Below are 27,910 nucleotides of genomic sequence, written 5' to 3' on the forward strand. Positions count from 1 at the left end.
TGACCTATGGGGAGGAGGTGTGTGATGTGGCCTATGGGGAGGAGGTGTGTGATGAGGTTCAAAGAGCAAAAAGTTTGAAAGGCAGCTTGTAGCCATGTAACCTACAGGTCAAGAAGAATGCAGAGCAGAACTTTTGTGTCTGACAGCTACAGTAGCCTGCCACAGACAATATACACAGTAGGCTTGCTACAGGTAACTGTCAGAATAAAGGAAACACCAACATAAAGTGTCTTCATAGGGTGAGCTCACAGGACAGCTTCAAAGAGGTGTCTCAAATGAATATAGGGGGTTTAAAGGGTGGGTGTGTGTCTCAGTCACCAGATCTCAACCCAATTGAACACTTAAGGGAGATTCTGGATCAGTGTCTGAGACAGCGTTTTACATCCCCATCAACAAAAGGAAGGAATTTTGAAATTTTGTAAGAATGATGCCACATCCCTCCAATAGAGTTCCAGACACTTGTATAATCAATTTGGCATCATTCTTCCACAAGAAATTCCTTAATTTTGTTGTTTTGTTGATGTAAAATGCTGTCTCAGGCACTGCTCCAGAATCTCCCATAAGTGTTTAATTGGGTTGAGATCTGGTGACTGAGGCACACACACACACACACACACACGCACACCCTAAAGCCCCTATACTCATTTGAGACCCTTCTTTCAAAGTCACTGAGATCTCTTCTTCTACGCGCTTAGAAAAAAAGGTTATCTACAACCTAGAAGGGTTGTCCCCATTGAGGAACCTTTTGAAGAAACCTATTGGACTCCAGGTAGAACCCCTTTGGGCTCCAGGTAGAACCCTTTCCACAGAAGGTTCTACATGGAAGCCAAAAGGGATATCCTATGGCGACAGCCGAAGAACCCTTTTGGAAATCTTTTTCTAAGAGTGCAGCCATGGAAGGCACAACAATGGGCAACTGGGCATTTTTATACATGACCCTAAGCATGTTGTTAATTGCTTAATTAACTCATGAACCACATCTGTGTGAAAGCATCTGCTTTCAATATACTTTGTATCCCTCATTTACTCAAGTGTTTCCTTTATTTTGACAGTTATGTGTACATAACGCAGTCCCCAACTCTCTAATCATTTCAGACACACAGACTAAAATAGCAGATCCTTCGATTCCTGTTTTTTTGTTTTTGTGCGGGGCTACTGAGCGATAGCGCTCTCGATTGGACGCGCTGAGTGAAAGGGGGAGTGTTTACTACATGTTCAATGGAATGCAGCATAGGGGAGCGGGCCTCAGGTGTAGGCAGCGTGCTGAAGCGATAACTGGATACGCTCAGATATGAGAGAAGCTTTTTTTTTCGGCGAGTTTCTTTTTTGACAAGCTGATCCCTATTGGTGAACTATAACTAAAGGGGGGTTGTCGCTTGCGGGGTTGACATTATTTATTGACAGCGTTCTATTCTATCTGAAAAGGCTTGCGTGTGTAAGATATTCACAAAAGGACTGGGCCCTAAACAACTTGTTTCAATTCAGAGAGAGAGGGACAGGGCTACCTACCTGTCCTGTTGGTTGCTGGTATTCAGAGAGAGGGACAGGGCTACCTACCTGTCCTGTTGGTTGCTGGTAGCGGCGTATCAGAAGGATATTATTTTCCGGCTGCAAGTGGAACAGACGTTGACTCATGAAGAATACAGAGGAGTAACCTAGTCATAATTTTATTTGCTTAGCATATCTATTTGTTCGTAATGCTCCACCAACCTGTAAGAGCTCGTTCAAAAAAAGTTGCTTAAATGGGAAAAAACACAATTATCCTTGTATTTCTCACAATATTGATTTTGTGCGCATGTGAAAGTAGACAGCGGTAGGCTAAATCGAACGTTCATGCCATTTTAAGAGCATATGTCTACTGTTCTTTATATTAGCCTACCGTTGCTAAATTGCCTGAATTGTGAACCAAATTTGTCAGATTACAATATTTTTCTTGCCAGTAGTTTAGCCTATGCTTTCTGTACACTAATCTAGCAATCGGGTGTGCGATCACCTGCGCTATTGGCACCATTCCTATGATAAACCATTGCGTTTTCCAATGTTATCCGCAGAAAAGTTATCGCTGAGAATAGGACATAATACAAATGTCATTTAATCCTGCACGGCCAGGCGCAGAGCGCAGTGTGTGTCCTGTGACATTGCACCTAAATGTCTACTTGGCGAGAGAGATGAGTTTTGCCTCGTCTTCCAGAAGAGATTCGTCGCGCCTTTCGCAGGAAGAACATGGACTAGAACTGGATATATTTGGAACTCGTTGGATAGCCAAACCTTCTAAGCCTGAATGAAAGAGATCACACGTTAATTATCTGGTTATGGTATTTCAACAAAGTATGAATTTCAACCAAATTTGAGTTTAAATTTGTGAACATTCTCTTGGACTCCACTGACTCCGTAATGCCCAACAAACCAATTGACTGAGCTGAAACTGCTTGGATCATGATGCAAGCGTAAAATTGCACCTGACATCGAATGCAACACAGCTGATCATATTTGACAAGGACCTACTATGTCAACATTACCAACCAGGTAAGACGCAGGTGTATGGTTATAAACGCAGGTTAATGGTTATAAACAGTTTAACATTTGATATAGCCTACAAGTTTATGTACAAGTGTAGCCTATATGCTGAAGTAGCCTATGTTTATGCTGAAGTATATGTTTATGACGTTGTACATTAAAAAAATATGACGTTGTACATACTCTGATAAAGTTACCATTAATCCACACAGCCTAATTGTTATAGTGAAAGAAAGGGGAGTATTTAGTGGCCCATATCAAGTGATTTTAAATTTATTTAGGAACTTGGCAAACTCACACCTAGTCGATTATTACTGTAATCCGAGAGGTGTGTGTGTGGGTGCGTGCGCGCGCGCGCGCTACACCAGTTGTTCCCAAACTTTTTATAGTCCCATACCCCTTCAAACATTCAACCTCCAGCTTTGTACCCCTCTAGCACCAGGGTTTTTGTTCTCTCAAATGTTGTTTTTTGCCATCATTGTAAGCCTGCCACACATACTATAAGATACATTTATTAACTTCTTATGGCTGCAGGGGCAGTATTGAGTAGCTTGGATGCCCAGAGGTGCCTAGAGTAAACGGCCTGCTCCTCAGTCCCAGTTGCTAATATATGCATATTATTATTAGCATTGGATAGAAAACACTCTGAAGTTTCTAAAACTGTTTGAATGATGTCTGTGAGTAGAGCAGAACTCACATTGCAGGCAAAAAACCTGAGAAGAAATCCAAACAGGAAGTGGGAAATCTGAGGTTGGTTGATTTTCAACCCAGCCCCTATTGAATACACAGTGGGATATTGGTTATGTTGCACTTCCTAAGGCTTCCACTAGATGTCAAGCGTCTTTAGAAACTTGAATGATGCTTCTACTGTGATGTGGAGCCGGATGGGAGCTGTTTGAGTCAGTGGTCTGGCAGAGAGCCAGGTCCTGGTCACACACATTTCACATGATAGCGACTTGCGTTCCATGGCTTTTCTACAGACATAGGAATTCTCCGGTTGGAACGTTATTGAAGATTTATGATAACAACATCCTAAAGATTGATTCTATACTAAGTTTGACAAGTTTCTTCGACCTGTAATATAACTTTTTGAAGTTTTCGTTCGGCTGGACCTGCACGAGCGTTTGGATTTGTGTACTAAACGTGCTAACAAAAGTAGCTACTTGGACATAAATAATGGACATTATTGAACAAAACAAACGTTTATTGTGGAACTAGGATTCCTGGGAGTGCATTCTGATGAAAATCATCAAAGGTAAGGGAATATTTATAATGTTATTTCTGATTTCTGTTGACTCCAACATGGCGGATAAATTGTTTTTTTTTCTGAGTGCCGTCTCAGATTATTGCATGGTTTGCTTTTTCCGTAAAGTAAAAAAAAAATCTGACACAGCGGTTGCATTAACTTCTTGACGCACCCATCCCGTATCATTTTCGTCAACATCCGCTGAATTGCAGAGTGCCAAATTCAAATTAAATTACTAAAAATATTTAATTTTCATGATATCACAAGTGCAATATAGCAAAACACAATTTAGCTTGTTGTTAATCCACCTGGCATGTCAGATTTCAAAAAAGCTTTTCGGTGAAAGCATTCCAAGCGTTTATGTAAGGACATCTCTCTCAGCAGACAAAACATTACAAACAGCTAGCAGCAAAGTAGATTGGTCACGAAAGTCAGAAAAGCAATAAAATGAATGGCTTACCTTTGATGATCTTCGGATGTTTGCACTCACGAGACTCCCAGTTACAAAATAAATGTTCCTTTTGTTCCATAAAGATTATTTTATATCCAAAATTCCTCCATTTGGTTGGCGCATTATGTTCAGAAATCCACAGGCTCGAGCGGTCACGACGGGGCAGACAAATTCCAAATAGTATGCGTAAAGTTCGTAGAAACATGTCAAACGTTTTTTATAATCAATCCTCAGGTTGTATTTACAATATATAATCGATAATTTTTCAACCAGACAGTAGCTTCTTCAATAGGAGAGAGAGAGAAAATGTCTGTCCACTCTGTTGGCGCATGCAAAACGCTGCTGGCACCCAGCCATCCACTGACGCGATCTGATCTTTCTTGCTAATTTTTCATAATAAAAGCCTGAAACTATGTCTAAAGACAGTTCCCACCATGTGGAAGCCATAGAGAAAGGAATGTGGTTGATATCCCTTTAAATGGAGGGAAGGCATGCAATGGAACGGGGAGCTTTCAAAATAGAAGCCACTTCCTGGTTGGATTTTCCTCAGGTTTTCAACTGCAATATCAGTTCTGTTAAACTCACAGACAATATTTTGACAGTTTTGGAAACTTTAGTGTGTTTTCTATCCTAATCTGACAATTACATGCATATTCTGAGCCTGAGAAATAGGCAGTTTCATTTGGGTAAGTTTTTCATCCAAACATCAAAATACTGCACCCTACAATCAACAAGTTAAGGAGAGGTATATCTATATTTCCATGTCTAACAATTGTATTTATCAACATTTTAAAATTAGTATTTTTGTAAAATGATGTGGCTCTCTGCAATATCACCGGGTGTTTTTGGAACTAGTGAACGTAACGCGCCAATGTACACTGAGATTTAAAAAAAATATAAATATGAACTTTATCAAACAAAACATACATGTATTGTGTTACATTAAGTCCTATGAGTGTCATCTGATGAAGATCATCAAAGGTTAGTGATTAATTTTATCTCTATTTGTGCTTTTTGTGACTCCTCTCTTTGGCTGGAAAATGGCTGAATTTTTCAGTGAGTTGGTGGTGACCTAACATAATCGTTTGTGGTGCTTTTGCTGTAAAGCCTATTTGAAATCGGACACTGTGGTGGGATTAACAACAAGATTACCTTTAAGACGGTATAAAATACATGTATGTTTGAGGAATTGTAATTTGAATTATTATTAGGAATTTTAATTTCTGTTGTTTTGAATTTGGCACCCTGCACTTTCACTGGCTGTTGTCATATCGATCCCGTTAACGGGATTGCAGCCCTAAGAAGTTTTAAATATAAGAATGAGTGTGAGTTTGTCACAACCCGGCTTGTGGGAAGTGACAAAGAGCTCTTATAGGATCAGGGCACAAATAATCAATAATTTTGCTCTTTATTTAACCATCTTACATATAAAACCTTATTTGTTCATCTGTGAATAACTCACCACAGGTTAATGAGAAGGGTGTGCTTGAAAGGATGCACATAACTCTGCAATGTTGGGTTGTATTGGAGAGAGTCTGTCTTAAATCATTTTCCACACAGTCTGTGCCTGTAATCAGTTTTCATGTCAGTGCGGGCCGAGAATCCACTCTCACATAGATACGTGGTTGCAAAGGGCATCAGTGTCTTAACAGCTCAATTTGCCAAGGCAGGATACTCTGAGTGCAGCCCAATCCAGAAATCTGACGGTGGTTCTGATTTTAAATAACATTTTCACAGAACCGCTAGTTGCAGTTTTGATGACGCTCACTTGTTCAGATATCGGTAAGTGGACTGGAGGCAGGGCAGGAAAGGGGTAACGAATCCAGATTTTTGTGTCATTCGTGTCGGGAAAGTACCTGCGTAATTGCGAACCCAACTCACTCAGCTGCTTCGCTATATCACATTTGACATTGTCCGTAAGCTTGAGTTCATTTGCACACAAAAAATTATACAATGATGGAAAGACCTGTGTGTTGTCCTTGTTAATGTAGACAGAGAAGAGATCCAACTTCTTAATCAGCCTCAATTTTGTCCCGCACATTTAATATAGTTGCGGAGAGTCCCTGTAATCCTAGATTCAGATCATTCAGGTGAGAAAAAACATCACCCAGACAGGCCAGTCGTGTGAGAAACTCGTCATCATGCAACCAGTCAGACAAGTGAGACTTTTTACAGGCCAGTCAGTAAAAACTTTAAGCTTGTTTCTCAATTCAAAAAAACGTGTCAATACTTTTCCCCTTGATAACCAGCGCACTTCTGTATGTTGTAAAAGCATGACATGGTCGCTGCCAATATCATTGCATAGTGCAGAAAATACACAATAGTTTGGGGGCCTTGCTTTAACAAAGTTCACCATTTTCACTGTAGTGTCCAAAATGTCTTTCAAGCTGTCAGGCATTCCCTTGGCAGTAAGAGCCTCGCGGTGGATGCTGCAGTGTACCTAAGTGGCGTCGGGAGTAACTGCTTGCACGGGCATTACCACTCCACTGTGTCTCCCTGTCATGGATTTTGCGCCATCAGTACAGACACCAACATAAGCAGCAGCTGCGTTTGGCTACATACGGACCGTTAGTGGAATTCCCACGAGAGAGTAACGGTTCATGTGATTGGATGAGTAACGGTTTATGTGATTGGATGTTAATTATTTGACTAGGCTACCTGTATTTGACATTTATTTTTGGCAGTGAAACGAGGCTCCTCAGGTAAGAAAAAAACCTCACCCAAATGTATAGACCCATTGGAAAATATAAATGGACTGTTGGAAAATGTGAATAACATTTTTATTTTATTTGGCGTACCCCTGAAGGCATTGCGCGTACCACAGTTTGGGAATACCTGGTCTACACCAAGGGATGGTCGGTGATAAATTCCAGTGTCAGTTTGTCTCCTGTGTGACTGTGTAGCCTACTATATATATATATATATATATATATATATAATGGCGTTAGTGTATTAAAGCATCCATGTCTGATTTATCCAATTTAACTATGAAGGTGCTGTGTGATTTGTATATGAGTATATTAATATTATTTAGAGAACACATGATCTTTTCAACAATAAACAACTGTAAGATTACCTGTGATGTATAGCCCCATGTACATGGTATGTCCTTGAATGGAGGTTGGCTAACACTTAAAAAATGTTATTATTAGGTCTAGTGACTACACATTATGATAAACAAGTGAAAGTTTGGTCCTGACAAACATACAGCGCGTGTGTGTACGTGCTTTTGTTTGCTGTGTGTGTGTGTGTGTGTGTGTGTAACAGTCCCTATCAGAGTATGATGCAGATACAGTCAGGCATACTCATCAAGAGTGGAGTGAAGTAACCTTACTAGTCTGAGGTAACCCCCATTCATATACTGAGAGACTGCAGCAGCGTGGCTTGTATAGAAGCCCCTGGCTGTGCATTCCTCTCATCCGGCTCCATTACCTTTATCTCCAAATGTCAGAGGCTATAAATATCCAGCTTCATACGTATCCCATCATGGCAGTTCTACAGAACCGCCCACTAGAATAAGGGGAGTCTCATGGCTGTTCTACAGAACCGCCCCACTAGAATAAGGGGAGTCTCATGGCAGTTCTACAGAACCGCCCTACTAGAATAAGGGGAGTCTCATGGCTGTTCTACAGAACCGCCCCACTAGAATAAGGGGAGTCTCATGGCTGTTCTACAGAACCGCCCCACTAGAATAAGGGGAGTCTCATGGCTGTTCTACAGAACCGCCCCACTAGAATAAGGGGAGTCTAATGGCTGTTCTACAGAACCGCCCCACTAGAATAAGGGGAGTCTCATGGCTGTTCTACAGAACCGCTCCACTAGAATAAGGGGAGTCTCATGGCAGTTCTACAGAACCGCCCCACTAGAATAAGGGGAGTCTCATGGCTGTTCTACAGAACCGCCCCACTAGAATAAGGGGAGTCTCATGGCTGTTCTACAGAACCGCCCCACTAGAATAAGGGGAGTCTCATGGCTGTTCTACAGAACCGCCCCACTAGAATAAGGGGAGTCTCATGGCAGTTCTACAGAACCGCCCCACTAGAATAAGGGGAGTCTCATGGCTGTTCTACAGAACCGCCCCACTAGAATAAGGGGAGTCTCATGGCTGTTCTACAGAACCGCCCCACTAGAATAAGGGGAGTCTCATGGCTGTTCTACAGAACCGCCCCACTAGAATAAGGGGAGTCTCATGGCTGTTCTACAGAACCGCCCCACTAGAATAAGGGGAGTCTCATGGCTGTTCTACAGAAGCTCCCCACTAGAATAAGGGGAGTCTCATGGCTGTTCTACAGAACCGCCCCACTAGAATAAGGGGAGTCTCATGGCTGTTCTACAGAAGCTCCCCACTAGAATAAGGGGAGTCTCATGGCTGTTGGAATGAGGGGACTTGATTGTGCCTCAATACTCAATCCCTAATAGGAGTTGAGGTGTTTTATTTTCCTGAAGAGTTGAAGTATAATCTACTGTTCCTAGATATTGTATGTTATTCACTGAAGAAGATATTCCTGGGGGGAAATGAGAATCAGAACATCTGGGTGTGCTTTGGGATTTTAGACCTAATGAAGCACTTTTTGACTAAACAAATGCAGTTTTTCTATTAAAAGCACACATAAAATAGCGACTCTTCTCGACTTAATGGACGACATGAGCTTCCTCAGGATCAACCTATGATGTTTCCTTTACTGGTCTGTAGTCTGTCAAATTGGCTAATGTGAGATCAGGTTGAATGCTCGGGACATGAGAGGGATAACAGTCTTTCTCCCAGATCCGTCTCTTAAGGAATGTTTGTTTGGGAGCGAGACAGCTCAATGTACTATGGCACGCTGCTCAAATCCCTCCGGAATGAGTTCCCTAATTAAAGTGACAGCTTCAGAATGTCGACGTCGTCACTCCAGATCTCTTCCCCCGGGGGTGGAATTTCGATCGCTTGGCAATGGGCATGTATGTTTATGCATGAAGCAGCGTGTAATTGATACTTTAATGAAGGTCATGGATAAGCAGGTCTCATCCTTGATGGTGTAAAGGAGGTTCGGATCAACGTTTGCATGTTTGAAACCTGAAGACGTGCGACTGCTCTCCAAGCTCAGGGGCTCCGTGCGCAGGAGACCCGGATACACGGAACCCAAACCGGCTGCGCGATCGTGCATACATTTATTTTGTCCCCCCACTCCAAACCCGATCACCACACGCAGGTTAAAATATCAAAACAAACTCTGAACCGATTACATTAATTTGGGGACAGGTCGGAAAGTATTAAACATTTATGGTAATTTGTCCTATTTAGCTAACATGCTGTTGCTAGCTAATTTGTCCTAGGATATAAACATTGAGTTATTTTACCTGAAATGCACAAGGTCCTATACTCCAACAATTAATCCACACAGAACGGCCAACCAAATAGTTTCTAGTCATCTCTCCTCCTTCCAGGCTTTTTTATCTTTGATCTTATATGGTGATGGCCTCTATACTTTCATACTATTACCACGACAACCGGCAAAACTGTTTGTCTTTCAATCACCCACGTGGGTATAACCAATGAGGAGATGGGAGAGGCAGGACTTGTAGCGCGATCTGCGTCAGAAATAGAAAGAAGTTATATTTTATCCCTTGGCATCGCAGACAATTGTTGGCGCTCGCGGGCAGTGTGGGTGCAATGATTGAATAACATGTATTTCTAAATGTATTTTGCATGTAAGGCCATCGGCATACTGGGATTGTGTCAGAATTTCAGATGAATCAAATGTTCTTTCAATTGGAGTCATCAGTTGCCGGATAAATGAAAATGGATGATTGTCTGACAAAAAAACGCACAAACTTTGTCTTTTGACTGATTAAACTCTTGATTTGTGTTGTACTTTTGACAGTTTCATAGTTGTTCCTGAGTCTGTGTGGCAGTAGCCTTAGTACTCTGGTCGGTCACACTGTGATATAGCCTCTTCTGTTTTAAACTTTTGACACTATTAAGCAGAGCCTTGCCGAGCTGTACTGTGCTGGCCTGGTTATGTACCCACCATAGTTGCTGGAAGTGAAACCTCGCTGGAAATAACAACAATGTGAAAAGAACATGCAGTATCTGAGCCGGCACAGTGGACTGTCGGTTTGGGTACAACTATACCTTGTATTTGTGTGCGGTTGGGATATACTAATGATTCAATTAATGTGGATGGATCCTCATTGAGTGACAGTGGAGTGTGGCAGAGTACACTGTCAGATAAGACTTTACAGGTCAATAGTCACGTCAGGAATGCTATGACTATGATAGTTCAGTTGTTTGTCTATATTAATGTCACCTTGCACTTTCTCCCCCAATCACATTTTTATTTTTTTATTTCACCTTTATTTAACCAGGTAAGCAAGTTGAGAACAAGTTCTCATTTACAATTGCGACCTGGCCAAGATAAAGCAAAGCAGTTCGACACATACAACGACACAGAGTTACACATGGAGTAAAACAAACATACAGTCAATAATACAGTAAAAAAAACAAATAAAAAAAAAAAAACAAGTCTATATACAATGTGAGCAAATTAGGTGAGAAGGGAGGTAAAGGCAAAAAAGGCCATGGTGGCAAAGTAAATACAATATAGCAAGTAAAACACTGGAATGGTAGTATTGCAATGGAAGAATGTGCAAAGTAGAAATAAAAATAATGGGGTGCAAAGGAGCAAAATAAATAAATAAATTAAATACAGTTGGGAAAGAGGTAGTTGTTTGGGCTAAATTATAGGTGGGCTATGTACAGGTGCAGTAATCTGTAAGATGCTCTGACAGTTGGTGCTTAAAGCTAGTGAGGGAGATAAGTGTTTCCAATTTAAGAGATTTTTGTAGTTCGTTCCAGTCATTGGCAGCAGAGAACTGGAAGGAGAGGCGGCCAAAGAAAGAATTGGTTTTGGGGGTGACTAGAGAGATATACCTGCTGGAGCGTGTGCTACAGGTGGGAGATGCTATGGTGACCAGCGAGCTGAGATAAGGGGGACTTTACCTAGCAGGGTCTTGTAGATGACATGGAGCCAGTGGGTTTGGCGACGAGTATGAAGCGAGGGCCAGCCAACGAGAGCGTACAGGTCGCAATGGTGGGTAGTATATGGGGCTTTGGTGACAAAACGGATAGCACTGTGATAGACTGCATCCAATTTGTTGAGTAGGGTATTGGAGGCTATTTTGTAAATGACATCGCCAAAGTCGAGGATTGGTAGGATGGTCAATTTTACAAGGGTATGTTTGGCAGCATGAGTGAAGGATGCTTTGTTGCGAAATAGGAAGCCAATTCTAGATTTAACTTTGGATTGGAGATGTTTGATATGGGTCTGGAAGGAGAGTTTACAGTCTAACCAGACACCTAAGTATTTGTAGTTGTCCACGTATTCTAAGTCAGAGCCGTCCAGAGTAGTGATGTTGGACAGGCGGGTAGGTGCAGGTAGCGATCGGTTGAAGAGCATGCATTTAGTTTTACTTGTATTTAAGAGCAATTGGAGGCCACGGAAGGAGAGTTGTATGGCATTGAAGCTTGCCTGGAGGGTTGTTAACACAGTGTCCAAAGAAGGGCCGGAAGTATACAGAATGGTGTCGTCTGCGTAGAGGTGGATCAGAGACTCACCAGCAGCAAGAGCGACCTCATTGATGTATACAGAGAAGAGAGTCGGTCCAAGAATTGAACCCTGTGGCACCCCCATAGAGACTGCCAGAGGTCCGGACAGCAGACCCTCCGATTTGACACACTGAACTCTATCAGAGAAGTAGTTGGTGAACCAGGCGAGGCAATCATTTGAGAAACCAAGGCTGTCGAGTCTGCCGATAAGGATGTGGTGGTTGACAGAGTCGAAAGCCTTGGCCAGATCAATGAATACGGCTGCACAGTAATGTTTCTTATCGATGGCGGTTAAGATACCGTTTAGGACCTTGAGCGTGGCTGAGGTGCACCCATGACCAGCTCTGAAACCAGATTGCATAGCAGAGAAGGTATGGTGAGATTCGAAATGGTCGGTAATCTGTTTGTTGACTTGGCTTTCGAAGACCTTAGAAAGGCATGGTAGGATAGATATAGGTCTGTAGCAGTTTGGGTCAAGAGTGTCCCCCCTTTGAAGAGGGGGATGACCGCAGCTGCTTTCCAATCTTTGGGAATCTCAGATGACACGAAAGAGAGGTTGAACAGGCTAGTAATAGGGGTGGCAACAATTTCGGCAGATAATTTTAGAAAGAAAGGGTCCAGATTGTCTAGCCCGGCTGATTTGTAGGGGTCCAGATTTTTCAGCTCTTTCAGAACTTCAGCTGAATGGATTTGGGAGAAGGAGAAATGGGGAAGGCTTGGGCGAGTTGCTGTTGGGGGTGCAGTGCTGTTGACCGGGGTAGGAGTTGCCAGGTGGAAAGCATGGCCAGCCGTAGAAAAATGCTTATTGAAATTCTCAATTATGGTGGATTTATCAGTGGTGACAGTGTTTCCTATCTTCAGTGCAGTGGGCAGCTGGGAGGAGGTGTTCTTATTCTCCATGGACTTTACAGTGTCCCAGAACTTTTTAGAGTTAGTGTTGCAGGAAGCAAATTTCTGCTTGAAAAAGCTAGCCTTGGCTTTTCTAACTGCCTGTGTATAACGGTTTCTAGCTTCCCTGAACAGCTGCATATCACGGGGCTGTTCGATGCTAATGCAGAACGCCATAGGATGTTTTTGTGTTGGTTAAGGGCAGTCAGGTCTGGGGAGAACCAAGGGCTATATCTGTTCCTGGTTCTAATTTTCTTGAATGGGGCATGTTTATTTAACATTGTTAGGAAGGCATTTTAAAAAAATATCCAGGCATCCTCTACTGACGGGATGAGATCAATATCCTTCCAGGACACCCCGGCCAGGTCGATTAGAAAGGCCTGCTCGCTGAAGTGTTTCAGGGAGCGTTTTACAGTGATGAGTGGAGGTCGTTTGACCGCTGACCCATTACGGATGCAGGCAATGAGGCAGTGATCGCTGAGATCTTGGTTGAAGACAGCAGAGGTGTATTTAGAGGGGAAGTTGGTTAGGATGATATCTATGAGGGTGCCCGTGTTTAAGGCTTTGGGGGTACCTGGTAGGTTCATTGATAATTTGTGTGAGATTGAGGGCATCAAGTTTAGATTGTAGGATGGCTGGGGTGTTAAGCATGTTCCAGTTTAGGTCGCCTAGCAGCACGAGCTCTGAAGATAGATGGGGGCAATCAGTTCACATATGGTGTCCAGAGCACAGCTGGGCAGAGGGTGGTCTATAGCAGGCGGCAACGGTGAGAGACTTGTTTTTAGAGAGGTGGATTTTTAAAAGTAGAAGTTCAAATTGTTTGGGTACAGACCTGGATAGTAGGACAGAACTCTGCAGGCTATCTTTGCAGTAGATTGCAACACCGCCCCTTTAGCAGTTCTATCTTGTCTGAAAATGTTGTAGTTTGGAATTAAAATTTCTGAATTTTTGGTGGTCTTCCTAAGCCAGGATTCAGACACAGCTAGAACATCCGGGTTGGCAGAGTGTGCTAAAGCAGTGAAAAGAACAAACTTAGGGAGGAGGCTTCTAATGTTAACATGCATGAAACCAAGGCTATTACGGTTACAGAAGTCATCAAAAGAGAGCGCCTGGGGAATAGGAGTGGAGCTAGGCACTGCAGGGCCTGGATTCACCTCTACATCGCCAGAGGAACATAGGAGGAGAAGAATAAGGGTACGGCTAAAAGCAATAAGAATTGGTCGTCTAGAACGTCTGGAACAGAGAGTAAAAGGAGGTTTCTGGGGGCGATAAAATAGCATCAAGGTATAATGTACAGACAAAGGTATGGTAGGATGTGAGTACAGTGGAGGTAAACCTAGGTATTGAGTGATGAAGAGAGAGATATTGTCTCTAGAAACATCATTGAAACCAGGAGATGTCATTGCATGTGTGGGTGGTGGAACTAATAAGTTGGATAAGGTATAGTGAGCAGGACTAGAGGCTCTACAGTGAAATAAGCCAATAAACACTAACCAGAACAGCAATGGACAAGACATATTGACATTAAGGAGAGGCATCCTTAGTCGAGTGATCAAAAGGGTCCAGGGAGTGGAGAGGTTGGTTTGGGGGTCACGGCGATTTAGACAGCTAGCCAGGACATCGGTAGCAAGCTAGCATAGGATGGAGGTCTGTTGTTAGCCACCTCTTGCGTTCCGTCAGTAGATTAGTAGAGTTCCGTGTTGTAGAGGGGATTAGTCCAAATCACACAACAACAAAAAAATAAAAACAATAGATATAGTTATAGAGGCCCAAGAAGAAACATGTTAATAATAAAAATAAATAAATTGTCCGATTGTCTATTCTGAGAGCATCCGGTAAGACAGCTAACGGTTAGCAGGCCGCAGATGGGCATTCAGGTAACGTCGCGACGGAGGAGCCAGCCGGATCTCCTTCGGGTAGATAACGTCGGCAGTCCAGTTGTGAAGGCCCGGAGGGGCTCCGTGTAGGCAGTAAAACGGGTCCGGATAGGTGACTGCAGCCCAGGAGTGATTGACGGAGCTCAGGAGTGGTTGACGGAGCTCGCTAGCTCCGGAGTAATTGATGTTTGCTCCGGAATCGACGAAAGCAGATAGACACACGGATAGCAGCCAGCTAGCTGTGAGATCCGGGAGTGAATGTCCAGAGAGCAGTTGAAATCCAGGGACATGGAGAGAAAAAATCGGTCCGGTATGTTCCGTTCCGAGCCGCGCTGCGCCGTACAAAACTGGCGATAGATTTTCGAGTTAAAGGATAGCTAATGACCACAAACCGTGGTTAGCTGAATACGAACGAGTTGCCAGTAAAGAAGCTAACTAGCTTCTGATTAGCTTCTGGCTAGCTTCTTGGAGTTTCTGGCTAGCTTCTGGCTAGCTTCTTGGAGGATTGCAGATTTGATTGCAGATTTGAGGTAAATAATACGTATTTATACATATCAATTGGTGAGGCAGGTTGCAGGAGAGTGTATTGAAGATGAGTTGATGGAAAATAAAAATAAAATGTATGTGAAAAAAAAGTTGTAAATATATATATATACACGACATGTTTATGTGTTTGCTGGTATTCCATTGTACTCTGGTCCCAGATCTGTTTGTGCTGTATCTCAACTTCTATCATCATATGATTTGGCATGAATGATGACCACACAGATGTAGGATCTTAATTTTACCAATCTGTCACAGGAGAACTTTCCTGCAATGCAGGAAATGTAGAACTTGTTGTGTATTTGAGGCTTAATAGACAACAGATGTTTCTCATTCCCTCTATGAAATGTCAGACTTGATTTTTCATTACGAAAAATTTATCAGCCCCTACAAAAATGGCCATGAATTATAATTCACATTTCCTGTTGCTACAGGATTCTTTTCCTGCTGTAGGAGACGGGTTAAAATTAAGATCCTACAACATTAGGAGTTAGCTACAGTGGGGAGAAAGTATTTGATACACTGCCAATTTTGCAGGTTTTCCCTACTTACAAAGCATGTAGAGGTCTGTTTTATCATAGGTACACTTCAACTGTGAGAGGCGGAATCTAAAACAAAATTCCAGAAAATCACATTGTATGATTTTTAAGTAATTAATTTGCATTTTATTGCATGACATAAGTATTTGATACATCAGAAAAGCAGAACTTAATATTTGGTACATAAACCTTTGTTTGCAATTACAGAGATCATACGTTTCCTGTAGTTCTTTACCAGGTTTGCACACACTGCAGCAGGGATTTTGGCCCACTCCTCCATACAGACCTTCTCCAGATCCTTCAGGTTTCAGGGCTGTCGCTGGGCAATACAGACTTTCAGCTCCCTCCAAAGATTTTCTATTGGGTTCAGGTCTGGAGACTGGCTAGGCCATTCCAGGACCTTGAGATGCTTCTTACGGAGCCACTCCTTAGTTGCCCTGGCTGTGTGTTTCGGGTCGTTGTCTTGCTGGAAGACCCAGCTCTTACTGAGGGAAGGAGGTTGTTGGCCAAGATCTCGCGATACATGGCCCCATCAATCCTCCCCTCAATACGGTGCAGTCGTCCTGTCCCCTTTGCAGAAAAGCATCCCCAAAGAATGATGTTTCCACCTCCATGCTTCACGGTTGGGATGGTGTTTTTGGGGTTGTACTCATCCTTCTTCTTCCTCCAAACACGGCGAGTGGAGTTTAGACCAAAAAGCTCTATTTTTGTCTCATCAGACCACATGGCCTTCTCCCATTCCTCCTCTGGATCATCCAGATGGTCATTGGCAAACTTCAGACGTGCCTGGACATGCGCCGGCTTGAGCAGGGGGACCTTGCGTGCGCTGCAGGATTTTAATCTATGACGGCGTAGTGTGTTACTAATGGTTTTCTTTGAGACTGTGGTCCCAGCTCTCTTCAGGTCATTGACCAGGTCCTGCCGTGTAGTTCTGGGCTGATCCCTCACCTTCCTCATGATCATTGATGCCCCACGAGGTGAGATCTTGCATGGAGCCCCAGACCGAGGGTGATTGACCTTCATCTTGAACTTCTTCCATTTTCTAATAATTGCGCCAACAGTTGTTGCCTTCTCACCAAGCTGCTTGCCTATTGTCCTGGAGCCCATCCCAGCCTTGTGCAGGTCTACAATTTTATCCCTGATGTCCTTACACAGCTCTCTGGTCTTGGCCATTGTGGAGAGGTTGGAGTCTGTTTGATTGAGTGTGTGGACAGGTGTCTTTTATACAGGTAACAAGTTCAAACAGGTGCAGTTAATACAGGTAATGAGTGGAGAACAGGAGGGCATCTTAAAGAAGAACTAACAGGTCGGTGAGAGCTGGAATTCTTACTGGTTGGTAGGTGATCAAATACTTATGTCATGCAATAAAATGCAAATTAATTACTTATAAATCATACCATGTGATTTTCTGGATTTTTGTTTTAGATTCCGTCTCTCACAGTTGAAGTGTACCTATGATAAAACATTACAGACCTCTACATGCTTTGTAAGTAGGAAAACCTGCAATATCGGCAGTGTATCAAATACTTGTTCTCCCCACTGTATACGGCACAAGCAGACCTGGGACACTCCAAAATCTCTAGCCACTTTAATAATAATAAAATGGATGTAATAATTGTATCACTAGTCACTTTAAACAATGCCACTTTATATAATGTTTACATACCCTACATTACTCATCTCATATGTATATACTGTACTGGAACTAGAAGCACAAGCATTTCCCTACACTTGCATTAACATCTGCTAACCATGTGCATGTGACCAATAAAATTGGATTTGATGTGACCAGACTAATTCCACAGTGAAAACCAAGTGTATAAAAATGGGTGTATTTTAAATTCTCAGTGGAGGAAGTGTTGGTGGAAAAATGGTGTTCTAATGTGTTTGGCAGTGACCTAAAAGGAGATCAGGTCATGTTCATTAGCCACCAAACGGAAGAAAACAGACCGAAACAGGCAGGGGCTACCTGAACTTGACAAAGAAACGCACATTTTCGTTTGGCATTGCAAAACATTTTAGAAAATGTTCAGTTGCTTTCCCTACTGAACACGACCCTGGTGTTATTCACCATGTCAGTAGATCCAAATGTTGGAGCTGGCTGAGGAAGAGCATGACCGTAGATGGCCAGCCAGACTGGATCAGACGGACGGTCTGTCTCAGTCAAATGTGAAAAGATAAGCTCATAATCCAAGAGGTATGACAATGTCAAGAGATTTCGTCTGTTTGTCCTGAGAAGGAGAACAATGGTGCAGCCAGTCAGGCAGTAGAGGAAGAGAGGAGTATCTTTGAGTTCTAGGAGCAATGGTCAGAGACCCCAAGACACAACTAAGGTGTGGGATTAGTTTAAACAGCAACCTCTGTCTTTAGAATAGCATCACATTAAACATAATGCATTTGGTCAGCACTGCTTTTCAAAGTAAATGTCTTAAACTCGTTATGTTGCTTAAAGGGGCATTACACAAAGTCAAAGTTTGTCAAAAGCCTTGTCCCACACCATTAGTTGTGTTGATCCACTTTAACTATGCCACTGTGTTTACATACTCATCTCATATGTATATACTACATTCAATACCATCTACTGTATCTTGCCTATGCCACTCTGTACCATCACTCATTCATATATCTTTATGTACATATTCTTTATCCCCTTACACTTGTGTCTATAAGGTAGTAGTTTTGGAATTGTTAGCTAGATTACTTGTTGGTTATTACTGCATTGTCGGAACTAGAAGCGCAAGCATTTTGCTACACTCGCATTAACATCTGCTAACCATGTGTATGTGACAAATACAATTTGATTTGATTTGATCCAGTTTTCTGCCTCAACTGAAACAAATTCATTATATGGTGCTCATTTTTGTCATTCATTTTGGATTAAGGTATACTCATGGATCGACCCTTTAAGTGCGTCATGACTCATGCAATGATGAATTGTTGCCTCATTGATTGGGCTAATCCCTGACCAGGATCATTGCCTGACCGTGAGTGTCTCATTGTTCCCGCCCATTAATAGTCTGTTCAGATTTAGGGTTCAAAAGTCATGTTTTTTTTATCTATTCAACTCTATTTACTGAAGTACCTAGTCTATATGCGTCCACCAGGCCTTAAAGGCAAGCTCTGGAACACTGGCCACTAGTAAGTATATTTTTAAACCTCCCGGTCTGCGCTGGATGTGTCGACGTGTTCATACATGCACAATTGTCTTAAACTCAATTAGCTGCGAAACCCCTAGTTTGAAAGTGACTGTTTACTAAAAGCTGTTGCACTATTTACCTTACATTTTCCCCCACGTGGGCCAGCCTCCTAGCAATTCAAGTTCCAGCCAATGAGCTTTAGCCCATTGCCATTTGAGCGACAGGGACCACTTTTGGCTCGTGAGTGCTACTTTCAGAACTACTAGCTGAAAACTATGCAAAAAGTACCAGAGAATCTCTTTTTAAACCAGTGTTCACCAAATAATGGGTCACTGCTAAGTCCCTGTGGGTCATGGAGGAGGGGGACTGGCTAGAGACACTGTCTTTTGTTCACTTGGTGGATCATTCAAAGGCTGCAGATGACGCCGACGTAGTCAGTTAATTCCATGGTGCTCTTTTGTAAAAATAAATAAATAAAAATGTAAAAGCTAACGCAAAATTAACTGAATATATCATTGTAGCAGTCATAGGGTGTAGCTGTCATTTTGATTGTTTTCTTTACCCAGTTTTATTGTTATGTTTACCCAGAAAAGCACCCCGTTCCCATAGAAACCTTTTGGTAGCTCTGGCACAGCTGCATACATTCAAGAGTATAGTTGGGTCATAGCACAAAACAGTTTAGGCCAGGATTCTATTTGATTGCCACGTTGCCTACAAGCACAATTTTAACGTGTTGGCAGAGATTAAATTCAAGGTAAACACAGCAGATGTCAGCTCAATTGGAAATTCCCTTTAAATGTCAAGTGTTATAGGGAGGTTTCAGATGTAAATCCCGGCCTTAGGAACCACCAGGCCTGACCAGTGTTTTACAGAAATGCGTTGGTTTAGGAACCCATGCCCTGCGCATTTTAGTTCTAGACCAGCAATAACACATCTGATTCAACTACTGAATCACCAAGCCCTTGCCTTCATTAGTTGAATCAGGTGTGTTCGTTCTGGGCTGGAACCAAAATGTCCAGTCTTGGGGTCCCTGAAGATGTGTTGGGAAACGATGGCCTACACCAGGGATCATCAACTACACTGAACAGAACTATAAACGCAACATGTATAAGTGTTGGTCCCATGTTTCATGCATTGAAATAAATAAAAAATCCCAGAAATGTTCCATACGCACAAAATGCTTATTTCCCTAAAAATGTTAGCTGATTGAACAGAATGATCATTACACATTGTACGTTGTGCTGGGGGGGCCACTTTAAAATGTTTTGTCTCACAACACAATGCCACAGATGTCTCAAGTTTTGAGGGAGTGTGCAATTGGCATGTTGACTGCAGGAATGTCCACCAGAGCTGTTGCCAGAGAATTTAATGTTAATTTCTTTACCATAAACTGCCTCCAACATATTTTTAGATAATTTGGCAATACCTCCAACCGGCTTCACAACTGCAGAACACGTGTAACCATGGTGCTGAGGAGTATTTCTGTCTGTAATAATTATCTTTTGTGGGGGAAAAAACTCTATCCCCTGCCAAGTTGTGTGAAATCCATAGATTAGGGCCTAATGAATTTATTTAAATTGACTGATTTCCTCATATGAACTGTAAGTCAGTAAAATCTTTGAAATGGTTGCATGTTATGTTTTATGTTTTTGTTAAGTATAGATTCCGCTGCCTGACTATTATTTCTTCTTCAGCCGATGGTCGGAACATACAGGAATTGCAAATAATTTGCCCAAACAGATATAATATTTGACTAAAACATAATCATTTCAAACCTTGCTTACATTTGTATACGATCACGCGTCTTTATATTATGCGTGGGAATACTTTCTAAATTAAATTCACTTGGAGTTGATTTCCTGGTGTTTTTAGTCTTTCAAATCAAACTTTATTTGTCACATGCGCCAAATACAACAGGTATTTACTGGACCTTACTGTGAAACGGTCACTTTACAGGCCCTTAACCAACAGTGCAGTTCAAGAAGAGTTAAGGTTAGAGGTCATTTGTACATGTAGGTAGGGGTAAAGTGACAATAACGAGGCTATATACAGGGGTACCGGTACCAAGTCAGTGTGCAGGGGTACAGGTTAGTTGAAGTAATGTGTACATGTAGGTAGGGGTAAAGTGACAATAACGAGGCTATATACAGGGGTACCGGTACCAAGTCAGTGTGCAGGGGTACAAGTTAGTTGAGGTAATGTGTACATGTAGGTAGGGGTAAAGTGACAATAACGAGGCTATATACAGGGGTACCGGTACCAAGTCAGTGTGCAGGGGTACAAGTTAGTTGAGGTAATGTGTACATGTAGGTAGGGGTAAAGTGACAATAACGAGGCTATATACAGGGGTACAGGTTAGTTGAGGTTAGTTGAGGTAATGTGTACATGTAGGTAGGGGTAAAGTGACTGCATAGATAATAAACAGTGAGTAGCAGCAGTGTAAAAATGAATAGGGGGGTCAATGTAAATAGTCCAGTGGCCATTTGATTAATTGTTCAGTAATATTATGACTTGGGGGTAGAAGCTGTTAAGGAGCCTTTTGGTCCTAGACTTGCTGCTCTGGTACCGCATGCCGTGTGGTAGCAGAAAAAACAGTCTATGACTTTGGTGTCTATTAGTTTATTAGTGGGAATCCATCTTACACAAAGTAGGGACCACTGGGAGCCAGAGTGAGGTGGCCCCCCTAGCAACCATGCCATCTTTGTCCCTGTGACATGGTGCCCACTGCGTTAGAGGGCCAAAGGGCACATTCTAACCTGCAATACACTCTAGTAATCAGTGCACAGTTATGGCAGTAATCTCCGAGATAACAGCATAAAAATGACGAGAGAGCGAGAGCTGTGTTTTCTGGAGTGAATTAAAACAAGGGTGTGTGAGGTCAACCATATTACAGCTGAACCAAAATATGGGGAGAAATGTAGGGTGGTGGGTGGGGATGATGTTTTTTTTGGTCCTTTTTTAATGAGGGTTCTGAACTCTCTTCTCTCTCTTGTACTCGTGCCAGACAGGTGGGTGGAACTGTTTCAGCCTGTGTGTGATATTAGCAAATGTATTTAAATAATGGCAATGGTGGTCTGGCTGGACTAGTGGCAATGCCACAGCCTCACAGATCTACGGTGTCAGGATGGGTTGGATACCGGCCTACTGCCCTTTCATACAACCTACTGTCATCCTCCCTCTCTCTCTTCAGTCAAATCTGAAAAATACCTTTAAAAATATATACATATATAAGAAGAATGGTAATGTTGTGACGGGTTACATCCATTATATGTAGATACTTGGTGAAAAGTTCTGCTTAAATAAACCCAAATGCCTGCACACTAACACTACAGACGCAGTGATCCTCTGCTTCCGCATCACCTCCAGTATTCATGGATCGCTAACATCATAAAGTACCACTGTCCTATAGCAAATAAATAACCTTGGTTAAAAACAACATTTATTGGCCATTTAGTGTATTAAACTGAATAATGCCAATATCTATTTCATGAAAAGAGACACATAGAAGATGCAGCCTGAATAGTTGGATTCTTGGCAATGGTTTCATATGAGTCACAGGTTTAATGGAGATTGTGTGGAATACCCATCACCAGGAAGGCAGCACCAACTGCTTTCTCACACTGTCTTTGGCACTGACTTTGTGTGTGTGTGTGTGTGTGTACACCCATGGGGATGGGTAATGGGTATGTTTTCCCAATGCCATAGAAAGGCTAATTCAGTCAAAATAAACAACTTGTCTCGTAATGATTAAAGCCATTTCCCCCTGCCTTCCCCTGAGCCCTGCTCTAATGTGCTACCATTGGCTTAATGAGACGCAGGAGGAGCTGTTGTTGACCTCCAGTAGGGCCTCTGTGATTAGGGGGCAAACAGTGGTCAGACAGGCTCCCTGCGACCTGGGGAAAATGGAGGAGGCATGTAGTTTTGGGTACGGCTCAATATATTCTGAATGATTTGCGGTACATTCGATCTTGTATCCGGCCTACTGCTACACTTCCCCTCCATAAGTTTGGTTTTTGCTTCTTTTTCCTATATCCCCAACCCAGCTAACCCCAGTCTCTCCTAGACCCAGTCTGCCCTAGCCCCAGCCCAGCTACCCCCAGTCTCTCCTAGACCCAGTCTCTCCTAGCTCCAGCCCAGTTACCCCCAGTCTCTCCTAGCTCCAGCCCAGTTACCCCCAGTCTCTCCTAGCTCCAGCCCAGTTACCCCCAGTCTCTCCTAGCTCCAGCCCAGTTACCCCCAGTCTCTCCTAGCGCCAGCCCAGCTAACCTCAGTCTCTCCTTCCCCTAGTCCCAGCCCAGCTATCCCCAGCCTCGCCTAGCCCTAGCCTAGTTTTTCCTTAGCCCTAGTCTAGTTTTCCCCCAACCTTCACCAGCCCTAACTCCCCAAGTCTTCCCCCGGTCTATCCTATCCCCAGCCCAGCATCCTGCAACCTCCCTAAGTCTCAACCCAGATTCCCCCACATTTCCCAGCCTTCCCCAGCCTTTCCCAACATTGTACCAACTCAGTGTCCCCAAGCCCAGATTCCCCCAACTCCATCCCATGTTCCCTCAGCCTTCCTTAGCTCCAGGCCAGCACCAGCTTCCCCAGGCTGCACTAGCTCCAGGCCAGCACCAGCAAACCCAGACTTCCCCAGACTTCTCTAGTTCCAGCCAAGTGCCAGCTTCCCCCAGACGTCCCTAGCTCCAGCCCAGCACCAGACTCCCAAAGATTCCCCAGAATTCCCTAGCTCCAACCCAGGGCCAGCTTTCCCCAGACTACCCTAGCTCCAGCCCAGTGCCAGATTCCTCCAGACTTTCTTAGCTCCAGCCCAGCGACAGATTCCCCCAGACTTCTCTAGTTCCAGCCAAGTGCCAGCTTCCCCCAGACGTCCCTAGCTCCAGCCCAGCACCAGACTCCCAAAGATTCCCCAGAATTCTCTAGCTCCAACCCAGCGCCAGCATTCCCCAGACTACCCTAGCTCCAGCCCAGTGCCAGCTTTCCCAGATTCCCCAGACTTCCCTAGCTTTAGCCCAGTGCCAGATTTCCCAGGCTTCCTTAGCTCCAGCCCAGTGCCAGCTTTCCCAGATTCCCCAGACTTCCCTAGCTTTAGCCCAGTGCCAGATTTCCCAGGCTTCCTTAGCTCCAGCCCAGTGCCAGCTTCCCCCAGATTCCCCCAGACTTCCCTAGTAGAAGGGCTGCTCAGTGGAATGTGAGGAAGATGTGTATCGTTTAATTGGACAGGGCGACTACTGACCTGGAACTCTGCCAAACAGAGCTTTTGGCCTAGATGTGTGTTTACAAACTTGTTACAGATAAGAAAGAGGGCGCTGGAGAAGACGGGGAGAATAAACAGAACGCGTAAAGGGAAAGGGACGTGTGTGTGGCTCAGTTGGTAGAGCATGGCACTTGCAATGCCAGGATTGTGGGTTTGATTCCCGCTGTGTTCTTTCTACCCATACAAAATGTATCAATGCACTACTTTTAGTTGCTTTTGATTAAAAGTGTCTGCTAAATTACATATCATTACATGGGAAGAACCAAATACACTTAAGGGAGACCCAGGAAAAAACAGGGTTCCTAGTCCGGTGCATTGGCATAGCCAGAAATTCATTGGTAGGTGGGCTTGCAGAAATGTATGTGGATTATGAGCTGTCTTGTTTGCCAAATAAACAAATTAGGCACTGGTATGATGCATATACTGTAGCCATAAAAGCACAGTGACATACAGTGCATTCGGAAAGTATTCAGACTCCTTGACTTTTTCCACATTTTGTTACCTTTCAGCCTTGTTCTAAAATGGAGGAAATTATTATTTGCCTCATCAATCTACACACAACATCCCATAAACGGGTTTTTAGAAATGTTCTCAAATGTATATAAAAAAAGCCTTATTTACATAAGTATTCAGACCCTTTGCTATGAGACTCGAAATTGAGCTCAGGTACATCCTGTTTCCATTGATCATCTTTGAGTTGTTTCTTCAACTTGATTGAAGTCCACCTGTGGTAAATTGGACATGATTTGGAAAGATACACACCAGTCTATATAAGATCCCACATTTGACAGTGCATGTCAGAGCAAAAACCAAGCCATAAGGTCGAAGGAATTGTCCCTAGAGCTCCTAGACAGGATTGTGTTGAGGCACAGATTTGGGGAAGGGTACCAAAAAATGTCAGCTGCATTGAAGGTCCCCAAGAACACAGTGGCCTCCATCATTCTTAAATGGAAGAAGTTTGGAACCACCAAGACTCTTCCTAGAGCTGGCCAAACTGAGCAATCGTGGTAGAAGGGCCTTGGTCAGGGAGGTGACTTAGAACCCGATGGTCACTCTGACAGAGCTCCAGAGTTCCTCTCTGGAGATGGGAGAACTTTCCAGAAGAACAACCATCTCTGCAGCACTCCACCAAATCAGGCCTTTATGGTAGAGTGGCCAGATGGAAGCCACTCCTCAGTAAAAGGCACATGACAGTCTGCTTGGAGTTTAGCAAAAGGCACCTAAAGACTCTCTCAGACCATGAGAAACAAAATTCTCCAGTCTCCAAACCAAATTGAACTCCTTGGCCTGAATGCCAAGCGTCACGTCTGGCGGAAACCTGGCACCATCCCTATGGTGAAACATGGTGGTGGCAGCATCATGCTGTGGGACATTGACCCTAAGCACACAGCCAAGACAATGCAGGAATGACTTCAGGACAAGTCTCTGAATGCTCTTGAGTGGTCCAGCCAGAGCCCGGACTTGAACCCAATTGAACATCTCTGGAGAGACCTGAAAATTGCTCTGCAACGACGCTCCCCATCCAACCTAACAGAGCTTGAGAGGATCTGCAGAGAAGAATGGGAACATCATATCCAAGAAGACTCGAGTCTGTAATAACCGCCAAAGGTGCTTCAAGAAAGTACTGAGTAAAGTGTCTGAATATTAATGTAAATGTGATATTTAAGTTTAAATAGATTTTTTATTTTTTATTAGCAAAACTTTTTAAAACAGTTTTTGCTTCGTCATTATGGGCTATTGTGTGTAGATTGAGGGGGAATTTTTTTTTTAATCAATTTTAGAATAAGGCTGTGGAATGTGGAAAAAGTTCAAGGGTCTGGGAAATGTGGAAAAAGTTCAAGGGTCTGGGAAATGTGGAAAAAGTTCAAGGGTCTGAATACTTTCCGAATGCACTGTATGCCTCAATGCAGTCATATTCGTGGTTTATTGGGGGTGTTGCTTTCAGTTAGTTATTTTTGGCAACCCGTCTTGTGAGAATGAATGTCACCCCAGGTCATGAGTTCTGTTATATTTCATCAAATCTGACTAACCCAGTGCACTGTTTGCTGTCAATTCTATCTGATGGTGTTTGCATGTTTAGATAAAAAGACAAATAATGTCCTGTTTGGAACACTGGAAATTAAAGGGCATAATTTTGTTTTTAAAATTAATAAATACAAATATTCATTTTTTGCTCAATCTGAGTGGGTGGGCCTGGATAAGCTTGTTTTGGTGCTCGAGATCTAACATTAACGTACCCTAGTGATCTCTAATACTGAGACTTGGACAAATGGTATGAGTGTCGCCTCAAATGGGACCCTATTCTATTTATTGGGCCCATAGTGCACCATTTCTTACCAGAGCCATATTTAGGAAGGGACGTACTCATGTGCTGTTTCTCAAATGACAAATCAGACCCACTTGACTTGTGCAACTCTCCTTACAGATGGACTAACGTAGTTAGTTAGCACTAAACAAATCGGTACCAGGAAGCCTTTATAGAGGGGGGGTTTCCAACCATTTCTGAGGAGGCATTTCTGAGAAAACACACTAAATCCTTTGATGAGTCAGAGTGACTGTGTGTCAGCCAGGGCGAGGATGAAGTACAGATATCCTGTGTATGTGCTTGTTTGTGTGCGCATGACCAGTGTGCATGTGGGTGTAACGACTCAAATGAAGTGTGTGTGTGTGGTCTCGGGTTATCGTCGGAGCTTTGAGGTGAATGCAGACGGGTTAATAAGGACAGACAGGGTGTAGACTGGCTGGCAGTGGCTGCTCAAGACATACAGTTGTGCTAACAGTCATACTCTCTTTTCAATGTGTATCTCCACACATCCAGATGGAGCACGGCAGTCATTCAAATAAATTAACAGGACTAAAGAACGAAGGGAACTGTACAGCAGAGGAGGCTGGTGGGAGGAGCTTTAGGAGGATGGGCTCATTGTAATGGCAGGAATAGAGGGGTACCAAACACATGTTTGCAATATGTTTGGCTCCATTCTATTGATTATGGGAGGAACGTTTTGACAGACAAGGTCCTTTATCAGCAGTATCATGTGTTTAATAAGCTGTAATAGGCTGAATAGTATCTAAAAAAGGCTATGGAACCTAAGGCCCTGTACTGCTTCCATCTCTGCCACTGCAGACACGTCTTCATTGGAAATACCAATTTGTTCTTAATTGACCTACATGTATAATTATAAGGTTAAATAAGGTAGGTAGTTGGCACACACACATACACGTAGCACATACACACACACATACACTGGCACACACACATACACGTAGCACATACACACACACATACACGTAGCACATACACACACACATACACTGGCACACACACATACACGTTGTTTATTTTGACTGAATTAGCGTTTCTAGGGCATTGGGAAAACATATCCACCACATCGGCATGGGTACACACACGTACAAATACACTCAGTTCTTACATTTGAGAATAGTTGTGTGTTACAGTCGTGGGTGGTGGCTGGACCCTGGTGGTGCTGTGGGAGAGAGTTAATGATGATGATGGTGGAAGGTGGCTGGACCCTGGTGGTGCTGTGGGAGAGAGAGAGTTAATGATGATGATGGTGGAAGGTGGCTGGACCCTGGTGGTGCTGTGGGAGAGAGAGAGTTAATGATGATGATGGTGGAAGGTGGCTGGACCCTGGTGGTGCTGTGGGAGAGAGAGAGTTAATGATGATGATGGTGGCTGGACCCTGGTGGTGCTGTGGGAGAGAGAGCGTTAATGATGATGATGGTGGAAGGTGGCTGGACCCTGGTGGTGCTGTGGGAGAGAGAGAGTTAATGATGATGATGGTGGCTGGACCCTGGTGGTGCTGTGGGAGAGAGAGAGTTAATGATGATGATGGTGGAAGGTGGCTGGAC

General features: G+C 43.3%; 1 protein-coding gene across 1 annotated transcript in view; it reads left to right on the top strand.

Annotated features, from left to right (window-relative positions):
• The first annotated feature begins 1,240 nt into the window (after nt 1–1,240).
• adamtsl5 (ADAMTS like 5) overlaps nt 1,241–27,910 on the top strand; it is a 69,215-nt gene continuing 42,545 nt past the window's right edge. The window contains exon 1 of the mRNA XM_065012178.1: nt 1,241–2,526. Within this exon, the coding sequence (XP_064868250.1) occupies nt 2,507–2,526 (20 nt within the window). The 5' untranslated portion in view covers nt 1,241–2,506. The remainder of the gene's footprint in view (nt 2,527–27,910) is intronic.

The sequence above is a fragment of the Oncorhynchus nerka genome, linkage group LG27, assembly GCF_034236695.1.
Source record: "Oncorhynchus nerka isolate Pitt River linkage group LG27, Oner_Uvic_2.0, whole genome shotgun sequence".
Classification (NCBI taxonomy): domain Eukaryota; kingdom Metazoa; phylum Chordata; class Actinopteri; order Salmoniformes; family Salmonidae; genus Oncorhynchus; species Oncorhynchus nerka.